The sequence below is a fragment of the Lathamus discolor genome, chromosome 1 (genome assembly GCF_037157495.1).
Source record: "Lathamus discolor isolate bLatDis1 chromosome 1, bLatDis1.hap1, whole genome shotgun sequence".
NCBI lineage: Eukaryota > Metazoa > Chordata > Aves > Psittaciformes > Psittacidae > Lathamus > Lathamus discolor.
The window spans coordinates 34299468-34314611 of record NC_088884.1 but is presented as its reverse complement, the minus strand read 5'-3'; the positions used below and the strand labels follow the sequence as shown (position 1 = coordinate 34314611).

Sequence of the window (15144 nt, the reverse complement as noted above, 5' to 3'; positions counted from 1 at the left end):
ATAGATTTCAAACTCCTGCGGTGCCAGAAAGGCATGCTGAGACAGTGCTCCTCTATGCCTTGCTGGTGAGCATATCAGTGTAGGGCTGGGACATTTCAAGTTGTAATATAGCAAACCATATGTTTTTTCCTTTGTAATGTTTTCCTGAAAACATTTTGTGATATCAAGCAAACACAGTCTTGGCAATATTATAGCACATTGACTAAAAATAAACTGGAACAGCAGGTAAAGGCTGAAAGCTAGATGCACTTAGGGAACAATTTCTGGTTTTAGAAAACTGAGCATCCGGAAGGTATAGCTGTTAAAGAGCTAGAAAACAAGAGGCTAAAGTTCATATAAACATTCAACTTTTCAGGGATAAAAAAATGTTAAAGGATTTTACAGCCCTTTTATACTTACATTTGATTTCATATTTTAAAATTGGACAGCTAAACTCTCTGATTGATAATTATAATGATATAGCTCACCCACAGTGGTGAGGAAGTATTGATCATGAGTAACAGATGTATTTTTACATGCTAGGTTTATTTGTTCCTTTACATTAACAAATTACTTACAAGAAAGGTCTTCACAAGTAAAGTCAAATCTTTCAAACTGCAGAAAGTAATCAAACCATTGTTCATTTCCATTAAAAAAAATGCAGCTCAAGTTCTTAAGTTAGTGGGGTTAAGAAGTCATGAAAGAATCCAATAAAAAAAGATGCATTTTGACTGACATTCCAAAATCCATGAAGCACAGATTGTTACGCTTTTCTTCCACCCTGATTTCTAAATTGTTTCTACAGCTTTTAACAGATTCCAGTTTTAGCCTGGGAACAAAGACTCATACCGTGGAATTTGCTATAGGCCTGAAACCTCATGGTCTAATCTTGAAGTCCTTCTCAACCTTTCTTCATACAGAACTAAGTAAATAAATTAACCTGATCATGTTCCTACTGTGACATCAATGTGAATTTTATTTGCTTAAATGGAAGCCAGATTGTTCCACTGAGCACTTCAAAATTAATGGTTAGTCCTTGTGCTTCTGGCCTATACATTAGTTCGCCTGTATTGTGGGAGGTCCTATGGATCCTCACACTTTTATCTGAAAGAGAAATCCATTAAATAAGACCTTCCCTGATAAATGCTGATCAGAATCTTGGGCATCCACTGACAAAGACTTATAAAATCAACCCCAAAACCCTAAAAAATTTGTAATGCAGCAAGATTAACAAGAGAAAATAATATCTTTTTTTGGCAAATCACTGATACGACATAAAAAAGAGAAAAAATGTACCCCTTCATCAAAACTAATATGACCTGAAAGACCTCCATTGGGAATTCTATAATTTCAAGTGGTCATATAATTGTATTTTAATAGCATAACAAAATTCTTCAAGCAGTTTATTACTTTATTAATGCTTTCATATTTTTTTATACTACTGGAATTGAACACTTGCAACACTTCGTAAAATGTCCTAAAATGTTTGTATTTCCATGTATTTTAAAATATTTTGGAAACTTCTACTACCTAGAGCTTGCAGAATAAACAGAATTAATACTGCTTCTTAGACTCTGGAAGCTATATCCTTTATCTCTGTAGGCATCCATTTGAAAAGGGTAGAAGACATGGACAAAAATATGGTGAATATTAAGGAATCTCTTAATTAACATTTGAAAATGAGACTGAAACTGCTAATGCCAAGTGCCCTCTGAAGGAAGGGATGGTCATTTATTCAGCTGAGCCCTGATTCCAGCTCATGGTGGTCACGACCTTATGACAGGAGATAACAGCTATACGAGGAAGCCTCAAGGACTGGTTTTCCAGTCTTTCCTACGGTTCTTGGGTGTTCCATTCTTCCTCATGCACTCCAATTTTCTTAGAAAGTGAAATCTGTCTAAGGAGCAGGCCCTTAAAAGCTACACCCTGGAGCTACATCCACTCTCTCATGTAGGTTCAGCCAACGTGTATGTCCTTGACAAAGTTTTATGCAAAGTTGTTAGTAAAGGCTTTCATAACTCAGCTTCCTCTTCTTCTTCCTAGCTAAACAATTCTAAACCTGCTTTCACATGCAACTCCAATTAACACACCAGCCTATACCAGTGTGGCTATTGACCAACGGTAAAGATTAGACCAACAAGAAAATTTGACATACCTCTGATAAAAATATAAAGCTTTTAAAATCTTGATCTTGGAAAAACATTTACCCCATCACTAATTAGAACCATATATAGCAAGATTAATTTAGGAAGAAAGAGAATTCCTTGTTCTGTATCTCTTCATGTATTTCAACACATAAGTTAAATACCCACTTCAAGAAAACAATAGTTCGTGACTTGGCTTTAAAATCAAATATCCATGCTGTCTTAAGTTTTATTACAGGTTATCTGACCCAGTGGCAGAGTAGCTTGTGATGAATTCCTCAGTTTATGAACAATTAACTTCTAGCAATTTATTGTCAGCATCAGGAAACAGAATAGATGTTGGATGGCAGACAAGCTGAATAAAATGTATGTGTTCAGATAACAGGCATATAAAACTTTTGGACTTCTATTTCTAATGAACTTTCCCATCTGCTTTCAATAGTAAAAACTACTTTTGATATCAGATCACGCACATTGATTAATTTAGACCACACTAGCTCTTGAAAACTGAGAAATTCTTTTATGTCTAGGTTTTGTTACCTGCAATATATCATGAGCAAGTGGTGAAAATTCTAAGCTACAATTGAATATGCTTTTCTGTCCAGGGAATCCACTCCAATAATATTTTCTGGGTTTACAGTTTTTAAACAGTTTCATGTATTTGTGTTTTTTTCTTTTATTCCAGACAATGAACTAAAATACATTTTCTCCTTAAACAGGAGACAGAACACTTGACTGACAGACAGAAAGTACAAATATACAGAGGAAGTTTACCAGCTAAGCAGTAGCTAATTTCTTTTGAATTTGTTTTTTTGCTACCGTGGAAGTTGTCGCTTGTGATAAATGTGAAGTGGTATTCTGATTTTAGTCGTCAGTCAGTAATAACTGGCTGACAATCAAAGAAATGTATTAAAAGTGCTGCTTATGTTCTACTCATTACGCTCTGCTCCTTTATTCATAACATGAATTTTACATTTTAAACAAATAAGACTGCTGATAAACAGTAGCTTATGTTTGCATTACCTTCTAGTTTGAAGTAGGTACACAAAGCATGCCAATAGCAAACAAAGAAAATGCACTTCTAAGGTGGAAGCAACCTATTTAAAAAAAAAATCTTATGTGTATATTAAGTTTTTTAAATTAAATCATATGCTCCAATCTGGTTTTCTTTAAGGGTTATCATTTAGGAATTCTTGCATTTAGAAGAAGTTTGTATTCCGTTTTTGTTATTTTTTTTTTCTCTGAGAACAGGGCAAAAAATAAAGGTCTCTTTTAAGTGGTCCTCATTGAACTTCAAAAGTATTTGTTATCTATCTTGAAAAGTATGATAGCTAGAAAGTGTGAATGCATCACTTGAGCCACAACTGGGTTTTGAGGTCCATGGGATTTTTTGTTTGTATAAATAAGGAGAAGAGGAAGCTTTTATTCTTATTTCAGCAGGATCAACCAGATTGTATTGAAACTTAAACTTTAGCAATTAATTTGTCAAAAACATGTGAAGCTGAGATTAGACTGGAAGAGGGTAGGAGTGAAGTTCTGTGAAATTGCTCAGTTGATTTTCACTGGAAGAAACTGGTTTATCAGTATCATGTGCAGTAGTATAAACCCTGCAACCAAGGCAGGAGTGAGTTGATATGTAGTAATAGCTTTACAATGTAGGAGAGACAAGTAGAAATCTTGCCAGGATTTTTTAAACCTCAACCTCAGGCTGTCTCTAAAACTATAATTATTCAGCAGCTGTAAAAACCTGCAGTGTTCAAAATGTGTAACATGGATATAAGGATGTGCAGAAGTCAATCAAAGAGGGAAAGAGAAGATCCTTTTAATGTCAAAAGTGTAAAAGATCTCAGAATTATGCTGAATGTTCTTGTACTGAGATCTTTGCCAGTCACACTCACCAGTACATTCTCATTGCTCTCCTTAGGTGAAGTGACCTGTCTGCTCACATCTTATACTTGTGTTCAATTTAATAACACTTCAAGATGAAAATCAAGTTTCATTTCTGTATCCATACAATCACTTTCATTAAACAATATCCATCCAAGACTGGAACTTCAGTTTTTCTACCCCTAGGATTTCACAGATAAAATCGGTCAGAACTTCCCCAGTATATGATAGAATGCCATAGCAGCAAGTTAGCTACATGTACTAATATTTTATACCTACGCCAAACACAGGAAATAGGCTTCATATCCAAACTTCTGAACATCTGGAATTATATCTGATAATCCTGATCACCAGCAATATGTGAATATATGCATCCTCTGAATCATTTACCCTGCACTGATGTATTTTCCAAGATTCACTAAGGGGTTGAAATAAGCACATATTTTATTACACATCACAATTATTGTATTACACATAGATATTTTTTCCAATGGAATTCTTAAAGCAGGGTTTATGACTCATGTAACTCATTAATCAGGCTTGTGAAAATTGGAACATTATTCAGACACTGGAAAATCCTGTTGTTTAAGCAAATTTATGTTGTTTAGGAAATAAAATCCTCTACTAGTTTTGAGTAATCTTAACTTCTGCTGGTGCTATAATTTATACTTCTTTTTAAAATCACTTGCCAATATTTTACACCAAATCATGACCATGTATTTTACGAGGCAATATCCATTCTTTATATGGTGAACTGCAAGGCAAAAGCGCTCTCAGCTCCAGATTAACAGAGGTTTCTGAACCAGCCCCAGATGACAAAATATAAACTTTTCAGAATCATTTTTCAGGTTTATGGAACCATTAAATTCATGTATATCTCTTAAGAGAAACAGAATTCACACTTTGGGGAAGACCAGCAAGAAAACCGTTGTTTTCTGCTATAATCCTGTATAATCAATTTTCCTGCTATAATCCTACCATCAAATGTAATTTGAATGCATCAGTGGTGTCTATTTTAATTAGCAGGTAGGACCGTGTCACTGAAACCCCTGATCAGGTTAGCCACGAACCAGAGATTATCTTCCTTTTCTTACGCAGTTTTATTCCTGCCGTGTTATTTTCTGACGTAAGGATGCCACCTAGTGACAGTAACTATCAGCTTCTGAAAGTGGGCCTAAAAACTATAGCCTAAATCCACAAGGACGTGAAATATATTATTCTTAATGCTTGGTCAGTTAAGGGGAAATGAACCCATGCATAACTAAAAGGTAGATTTACTGCTGGTATTTCACTAAAGTAAAATATATCCAATATCACGATTTTAGATGGGTCAAATAGAGAGAGGGTGAATTTTTGAACACATGTATGATTTATTTGCACTCCACTACATGCAGGTTTTCAACAGTTATTGGCAATCAGCATATTATTTCTAATACTTTGCTACACTTGCTTCATTTGTGAATGCTATCTAAATCCTATGAAAATGGGACCCAATTTCTGTTCCTATAATTTTTTCAGGAAATATTCATCACTAGTTGTGCAGGATGGATGACATCTCAGATCCTGTCCCTACTCTGTTGAATATTTTAATGGTATGAAAATGAGTTATTGTCAGATCAGAGTAAAACAAGCTCTTTTTCTCTGTCAACCAAACAACTAAGCTAGCAGGATGTATCCACACTGTAGTTAAGTGGAACAGCTCCAGAAGGCTGACTGGAAAACCCCATTGGCCTCATAAAACATGTGCTTGCTTAGAGAAATAATTTCAAAAGTAGTAGGTTCTGCTTCTTCTCTCTCCAGCTGGGGAGATAACTGCCTCCAGTATTTTCACTATGTGCTTCACTAATTAATCTTTTTTTCAGCCATGTTTTGCACAGAGCCAAATCTGATAACTGTGCTCAGGAAACTCCCCTGTTTGAGGTCCAACCTGTGGATTCAGGTATAGTTTAGCTTTGAGCTGTATTCAAGCATCGTAGCCCAAATCAGTGGTTCAGTGAAGCCATGACATTCTTTTCCGTAGAACTGCATCTTCTGAAACCTGCTGTTGCATTTTCATCCCATATTCTGGCTCATAAACCTATTATGTATCTTCCAGTTCTGGAACCAACTGATTTGTTGTTTCTCATTAGCAAGACCAGGACACATTTGGAAATGCCCAGAAGTAAAACACTGGTCATAGTCCTTGCACTGGTGAAAATTTAGGTAGGTGTCTCTGGGGCTAGGCACTGACTGGATGAGAGTGAGATCTTTGAACTTAGATACCTGATGTGGCAGAAGTTAACATGGCAGATCTAGTTAGATGTTAATTTAAGGGCTTCATGTATTGTGTGTGAATCTATCCTGAAGTCATTAAGTCAATTCTGAAAATAAGGCTGAGCCCATAAATGAAAGTTAAAATTCTTGTCCTCATGCCATTCCAACTGTAGATGTTGCAGTGCCGGTAGAAGCAACATCCATATGCTCTTGAGACCATACGTAACTTACTGATTTGCCTTACTTGAATTTGAACAAATTCTATTGTGCCATGTTTATATTCTGTCATAGGCAATGCAATTAATACATAGAGCATTACCAAATTGTTTTGTTTTTGTTCTTTAATGTATGGTCTGCAGGTGGTGAACTTTTTACTGGTCTCTACAGTGACTACTGGGGAAGAGATGCTGCTCTATTTCGTACCATGAACCACATGGCCCATCTCCGAACAGAACCTGACAGTGAGCGCCTGTTGAAAGGTATGGGAAGGAAGAACCAGAGGTGTTCCAGATTACTAAACAATTTCTGTTTAACCAGAAATTAAAATATATTGTTCATGCATACATACATCCATTTGGAGATTAAGTTTTTTAAACTATTTTTTCATTATTTTTTTCGTGAACCCCCTATCAGGATGCTTATATTGAAATCTTTACCTTGATTACATTTTTGATTTAACAAATGGAACTTTTACATCACTCATTTTTTACTTTTAACATTGCTTTTAATTTACACTCTGAATGTTCTATACTATTTCGTGATATGCCTGATCTATGTAAAATATACTCTATTTAATTAATGGCAATTCATGAGAACACACCATTCTTTTTTTTCTAGATGAGATCATTTCATCTTTATGTTGCAATTAAAAAACTCAATCTTTACCAAATTGTGTTGTAAAGAGATGTCATGCAGTAATGTAAAATAAAAAAATGTATGATGATCATACAGTTAAATGAAGCAAAGTTAAACCAGGTAATTTTAGAGAAGAACATTTGAGTATTCCACAATAAAAATATTGAGAAAAATCATATGCTGGGAAATTTGGAAATTGTTTCATACTCTTCAACATGAGATGTCATTGAATTTCAAAGTTTTTGTGAAACAGAGAATCAGACTCTTAATTTGTTTTGCTCCAAACATTTTGCAATATTTCATCAAATTTCACAGCAGTTTTCTAACAAATCAGAAGAGAGAAAATAGTTCTTCTGAACACTTCTTCTTACATGAATCTCACCTAAGACTTGACTTAAACACTTTTTTAAAAGACAGTTTAAGTCCAATACCTAGATCCTTCCCGAAATGAGCATTCTAATTGGTTATATAAAGGACTGGGGTAACAACAATCACATGGATGTCCACAATACACAAATGAAGTTTGTCTTCTCTTCCATTTGGAAGTTTTCTTTATTTTAAAGAGAGAATTTTCTAAATTATTGTCTCAGACTTTGCTTTTCATTTTGTCTATACCTGAAATTTTAATTTGCAGAAAGGGAATATTTTTAAATGTATATTTAAAAAAATCAGAAAATTAGCAAGTGCTGTGTCAGTGTCTTAAAATGAAACTACCGTTTTCACACAGAACAGGAAGTTAGAAAATACTTACATCACCCACTGCTTAAGATATCATACTATGTGTGACTGACATACTCATTTAAAGAACTTGTAAAATCTTAGCTACAACTCAGTGTGATGAAATCATTCACAGGTCTGCTTGGTGTGGAGTTAAAACGTATACAGGCATGGACTGAACTCTGAGCTTAAGTTTCAACTTTGCAGCAAAATGTCGAACCAGGAGAAATTTCGAAAGCCTTTATTTCATGACAAAGATACACAATGCACCTTCTATATTTAAAAAGTATGCTCATATATTATCTTTTAGCTGAACTACCAGAGCTTTTTTTTTATCTAAAAGGGTTTTCGTCTGAAGTTGAAATTCCTACACTGGGTTTATATGGGATCAGAGTTTGTTATGTGAATAATAGTGCCGGGTTTTAGCCTAAGCCAAATTAAAATATATAAGCCCTGGAGAACAGGACTGGAAGAAGGTCTTTTTCTTGCACGCATACAAAGGAATATTGATTTGTGGATTGGAGCAATGAGAAGTTTTACATTAATGTATTCCACATGGTCTATAGATACTCACCTAGAAAATATTTTTTTTTCCTATTTTTATCACCCTATACCATTAGGTATCTCTCTGACTGACGGATCCCTGAATTTTTAATTTTATGTTTTTCTTTGCTGCCAGCTGATTTTAAGAATTGAAATCTGTAAGAGAATATTTTAATAAACTTGGTTTTGATTTATTTTTGTTTTCTTTTAAAGAACCAAAATTTGTTGGCTCATACATGATTCCTGACAATGAAGACCATGATGACAACAAGGTGTATTTCTTCTTTACTGAAAAAGCATTAGAGGCCGAGACAAGCGCTCATGCCATATATACCAGAGTGGGACGTGTATGTGCGGTAAGATCTTTCTTCTGATTCCCCAGCTAAATCAAAAACAAACAAGCTTCTGTCTTTGGTCGTTCTTCCCCAGGCAAATATGGCATCTATTATAGGTGTGAGAGTAAGCTATAGGTCTGAATGAAAATACTACCTCTGAACAGCCTCAAGCATTAGAAAATTCAGAAGCGATCTGAAATCTGGGCTTGAAACTGAATTTTACTGAGAGAGGAGGGCAAAATTCAGACAACTTGTCATTCAGTTCCATATCTCTCTGTGCTGATACGTGGTAGCAGTAATAGCAGTTGCTCACAGGACTCTCTTAACATCCGTATTCTCAATTTAAATCAAGGGTCCATTGCCCTTAGTATTGGTCTAGGTCCAGGGCCTCTTGCAGCTCCCACAGCTGACATACACTGTCATCCCCTCACATTCCTGGTGACAGGACCAGGCCAGCCACCAGTCCCCTCTGACATTCCCTCTTGCCTTCCTATTCTGTCAGCAAGAGGCAGATTTAACTGATCTCCATTTGTGCAGGGTCAATGGCTGTCCCAACAGAAAGCTGAATAGGACAAGAGACAATGGGCACAGATTGAAACACATGAAATTCTGTATGAATGTAAGAAAACATATTGTTACTGTGAGTGTGGTTGAGCACTGTCACTGGTTGCCCAGAGTCTCCATCCTTGGAGATATTTAAAACCTCACTGGACATGGCCCTGAGCAATTTGCTGCACAACTTGCTCAAAGCAACTCAGTTTGAGCAGGTCAATTGGACTAGATGATCTTCAAAAGTCACTGCCAAATTCAACTATTCTGTGATTCTGTAAATTAAAAAAAAACCAACTCTTTCTGATGTATTAATGATAGAAAGAGTGCAGCATCAATCATCTATAGAGTGCATTATAAATAGTAGCTAATTAATGTTTTAATTTCGTGTCTCATTTATCCTCTTCTCAACATCAATTAGGGAAAATTATGAAGATAAGAAACTAGAATAAAGGATTGACCTGTCCCTCAAATTAGGTTTCCCAGAAGAAGCAGAAAACTCATGAGGAAAGACTTTGATTCCTTCCACTGCCCTGCAGTATTGTCCGTTTCCCACTCAGACCACACTCCTAGTGTGTTGATCTCATCTCTTTTTGGCTCCCTAGGCCCGCACACAGGAAGAACTCAGTTGCTAGAGAGGAGTACTTTTAACATATGGTCTCCCAGATCAAGCTGCTCATAATTGGTCCTCTCCGAACAACTAATGAAGTTTGGGTGCATTCCTTTCTTTTTTTTACTGAACTGTAGTACGGCTGATGAGAGGAGCTCTCCCATTCCCACTGGGACTACTTCTGCTTGATTAAAAGAAGGAATGAGTTTATTTCTTAGCATCTGATTTTGTTTCTAAAAAAATTGCATTCCTCCTCTTAACTGTAGGGGATTCATTACTTAAACTACTGGGTACAGTGCAAGATTCAAGTTAAAAATCTTCTGTCACCTCAATGTATGGTATATGTCACATATGCTCACAAGCATATTACCCATTAAAATTTCTTAAGGAGTGCTCATGTGTAACTTAAAACATCTGACGTATACAAAGTACCAAATTTCAGCCTAAGACATTAGTGTCCACGAAGCCAGTTGGCTTTCTAAATTCAAGCCTGCATTAAGATCTGAAGAAGAATTCTTTGGTCTATGTTTGGGTAGATGTATGAATAGATTATTTTAATAGTTCACTCTAGTCTGAAATATATCCACCTGAATGTCTTATCTCCAGCCATGGGTTAAATCAAAATCCCACAGAACTTTCTATTTCACTTGTCCAAAACTCTAAATACTTTATCATCTGGACATTGACTTCACAGCAGTATGCTATAATTCAGATTTGATTTAATGAATACAAAAAGAAAATAGCTAGTTGGTGACTCAAGACCTGGCTTTTTTTTCCATTTTTTACATTTTTGTCTAAGCTGTGACAGGTTTCGTAACACAGAGGCAACTACACCATGCATTTCTACTTTTCTGAGGAAAACAAAGCTCTGTTTCTGTGATAGCTGTCATGGTTGAAACAAAAGTCATCCATAAATCACACAGTCGCTCTCTCACTCCCCCACTTCTTGCCCTCCCCCTACACCTGGAGGGATGGAGAGGAGAATCAAAAAGAATGCAACTCCCACGGGTTGAGATAAGAACAGTTTAGTAACTAAGGTATAACACAAATCACTGCTGCTACCACCAATAATAATAATGATAAGAGAAAATAACAAGAGAAGAGAATACAACACCTCAGCACCAGCCAACAGGTAACTCGCACAACCCCACCCAACTGAGCACCGACCCATACCTTGTCCAACCCCACAGTGAACTCGCCCTTCCGGGTAACTCTCCGTTACATCCTGGGCATGACGTGCTGTGGTATGGAATACCTCTTTGGCTAGTTTGGGTCAGGTGTCCTGTCTCTGCTTCCTCCCAGATTTCCCTCCTCCCTGGCAGAGAGCATGAGACTCAGAAAGTCCTTGGTTGGACTAAAACATTGGTGTTATCAGCTCTGTTCCCAGGCAGAAGTCAAAACACAGCACTGCACCAGCTACTAAGAAGGAGAAAAATAACTGCTACTGCTGAACCCAGGACAGAGCTCAGTGTGAAGCTGAGGAAATCAATTAATTTCAGCAGTTTAGAATTAAGTTGTGAGAGGGGTTTTGCAAGTTTAATACAAAGTCTTCAACAGTCAGTTACACAGCCTACCTAAATGCAAGGCCATAGCCTTGGGGATGCTACCCAGAAGTTACAGAACCTGATTACTGATTGGTACTAAATGCCCTATTCTCTTAACAGTCCAAGAGACACAATAACAAGAAAAAGATGAGACAGCCATAACAAAGCAGGAATTATTTAAAGTTATTGATAAATTTTTAGAACACCATGTAGGCAATTGCCCTAGGCTTGCCCCAGCTGCACCAGCTCTATAGACAGATTCAGGGCTTCAGTTTCCAAACGTGTTTATCTAACCCTGCACTGAGCTCCTAACACAATGCTAAACTTTGCCAAAGTACTCAGTAAATCCAGCTAACAAAAAAAAAAAAAAGAGAAATAAAAAAGCTTTACAACAGCTGCATAGTTAAAACTACACACGGATGTGGTACAGAATTAAAAAATTCTTATAAACCCACAACTCTTAATGAGACCTGGAGTTGATCAGTGCAATCCTGCTTGGAAACTGACTCCAAAGAAAGTATACTAGTAATAGACATGTGGTTTGAAAATGCATGCTTTTGACATTAAAAGATACAATGAGTGGCTAATTCAGCAGAGATGTTTGTGCTTCTAGACTTACTCATTCAAATTACCATCAGTATTTTTTTCTCCTTACACAGAATGATATGGGAGGCCAGCGAATGCTCGTGAATAAATGGAGCACCTTCCTCAAAACCAGGCTAGTTTGCTCTGTGCCTGGGAGAAATGGAATTGATACGCATTTTGATGAATTGGGTAAATATCCTAGACTGCAATAAACTTAAAACCATCATACAAAACACACTTTCATAATAACACATATGACTGTCAAATATTGTATTTGTATTCATTAACAGGGAATGGTTGTTAAGGTTTTGTTTCCAGTTTATATGAACTTCTATATATATGGAATTGACTATCATCAATTGTGCCTTTATGTATTGCATTGTTTATAAAGTTTGCTTTTTAAATCTGCATAAAATTTAACAGCATATACAAGTAAAATAGGATTACACTTTTAACAAACAGTGAAGTTTCTGTTTTGGGGGCTGAGAAAAGTAATCTGCTACCATTTACTTTGAGTTTAAATTTTTCAGAGGATGTTTTTCTGCTGCAAACTCGAGATAACAAAAATCCAGTGATATTTGGGCTCTTCAACACTACAAGGTAAATAACTGGAAGAAATATTAGCAACCACAGATTAATGTTTGAACAACCTATTGAAGAGAGAGAAGCTGCATTATAAATATCCCTTAGCAAATATATAGTAAACAGTTTAAGCCCTGTTATATTCACAGCAGTCTTCCTTGTTAATGTAAAAACTACTCTGATACTGAGGAGCTTGAAGTCTTATTCAGTGATCCATTCTATGTGGATCACAAATTAATTAAATGTTTTTCTGCTCGAAAATTTCCTGGTGTCAAAGTATATGCACTCCTATGCGCTTATAACAGCAGCATATCAAAGCTACTTGTCTTACTTGAAGAGCTTCACTGTAATTCAAGTTTAAATAGACAAAGCTTAAATTCCTACTAACTTCCGAGTGAAGATTAAAGCACCATCTGGGATGTTGCTGGTGGCCTCTTCCACTGCAGCCCAGTTCAAGTGCAAGCACACAGTACCAGTTTTTAGGGCATCCAACTGTTTTTTCAGGATGTAAATGGTAGATCAGCTGTGTTTTTGCCACTATCTCACACTCCTGATTTATTTTTTCTGGAATAAATTGAAGCCAATCTAGTTCTTTAAGGATGCAATCACTTAGCATGTCCTACTGGGTCCCCATGCCAGCAGAGAAGGGCAGGCACCTAATTAAAATGTTCTGGATCACCTTCTGGAGTCTTCAGAGGTGATTTCTTTATAGACAGCACTGACACTTCTTAAAAAAAAAACATTAAAAAAAAAAAAAAACCAAACCCCTGAATTGCTTCTGTGCAATAAATTGAATAAAATTTATAAGTAAATTTTATGTGGATTGATCTACATAGAGTGATCTTGATGACTTAATAACATCAACCAACATTCCCATTCAGTATAAAAAGACTCCTGTTCATTTCAGTCAGCAGTGGTTGATTTCCATATTCCCAAAATAACAAGAAAAATCTTAGAGAAAAAAAAACTGTTAACTGTTTAAGTCACTAATCAAAGATGTATAAGACCTGGATTCAGTGATTTATAAATCACTTTGTGATTATAAAGACGTGATTTAGAGCCTTTGTTCACCATTTTTAATTTTGGGGGCTAGAACACAGAGCATCCTTAAAGAAATATTATAAATATAAATACATTAAAGTCTTTGTAAAGAATAATGAACACAGCAGTTATAAGAAAAGCATATGAGAAAAGTAAGTAGTGTTTTTCTCCCTGAATACTGTTGAAATTGGACTTATTTTTAACTACACAATAATACCAGTATTATATGTACAGAATGTGACATAACACTTTAATAATGTCTTTGAATTTTGCTTCATAGCAATATATTTAGAGGATATGCTATATGTGTTTACCACATGGCAAGTGTCCGAGCAGCTTTCAATGGACCATATGCTCATAAAGAAGGACCTGAATACCACTGGGCTCTATATGAAAGAAAAGTACCTTATCCTAGACCTGGTTCTGTAAGTACAATCTATTTTCCACTGCTTTGCTGTGTAAATGAACATGGGAAGAAAAAGAAAACTGCTGCTAATGTAGAAACATCTTCCTGACTTCACAGTCCAATATATGTTTATTTGAATATTTATATACTCTGCATTTCTGGAAAAGTGTGGAATGGTTCAGCAAAAAGTTTAACCAAGTACGAGATGCACACCTTTCCAGCAAGAAAATTGTGGGATTATATAGGGGTTTTCAAAATCCTGGTGGAATTTGAATTTAATAACCTTGCGTCTAGGTCCAAAGGTCCTAAAGATAGGACCCTAGGAAATAGGGGCAGAAAGAGGCATCCCTAGAAGATGGGTCTGAAGCTGCATTCAGAAACAGTAAGCGTGTTACCTGGGAAGGAGTCTCTTCTATTGAGCCTGAAATAACTGTTCTAAATTTGGCTGCTGACATATTTTTTGCATCTGACCCCTGATAACTTTGATCTAATTGTCAAAGAAATAAATGAAAAGTCAAATTTATTAAAGGGCATTGAGTGAACCATGGAGATTTTTTCCTAATGGAAGTTTCTGGGGAACAATAAAGCAAATAAAGAGAAAATAAAGCCAGGATGAACTAGAAACATGTACCTATATTTACACTGAAAAAAAAAAAAAAAAGTATTTAAGATACCTGCAATATTTTGCAATGTAAATAAGATCATTACTGGAAAAAAACAAGCTTACCCAAACCAATTCACTTATTTTCTATTGCTGCTGAAACTAGGACATTTAACAAGTGTTAAGGGAAGTAAAAGAAATAACTAAAAAGATGCTCCACTCTTTCAAGATCAGGTGGTTCTTGTTCCTTTTTTAAATCTCTTTTCAAAAACGATCAAATTTCAACATTGCCATAATTTAGATTGATGTACAGGTTAGAAAGGAGACACAGATTTTGTTTAAAAATAACTAATCAGAATAAATACATTTCTAGTCAAGGAATAAATCCTCCACCACCTAAGGTCCTTGTCTCATGTAGGTTCTTTCTAGAAGCAATGGAACAGCTTCCTTACAATGCATTGTTTTGCTTTCAGACATCACAGAGTGATATTTTATTACCCTCAAATAGGGTTC

General features: G+C 35.9%; 1 protein-coding gene across 1 annotated transcript in view; it reads left to right on the top strand.

Annotated features, from left to right (window-relative positions):
* SEMA3E (semaphorin 3E) overlaps nt 1–15144 on the top strand; it is a 140526-nt gene that overhangs the window by 102032 nt on the left and 23350 nt on the right. Inside the window, exons 6-10 of the mRNA XM_065665025.1 lie at nt 6623–6742; nt 8592–8734; nt 12076–12190; nt 12532–12601; nt 13905–14049. Coding sequence (XP_065521097.1) covers nt 6623–6742; nt 8592–8734; nt 12076–12190; nt 12532–12601; nt 13905–14049 — 593 coding nt within the window. The remainder of the gene's footprint in view (nt 1–6622; nt 6743–8591; nt 8735–12075; nt 12191–12531; nt 12602–13904; nt 14050–15144) is intronic.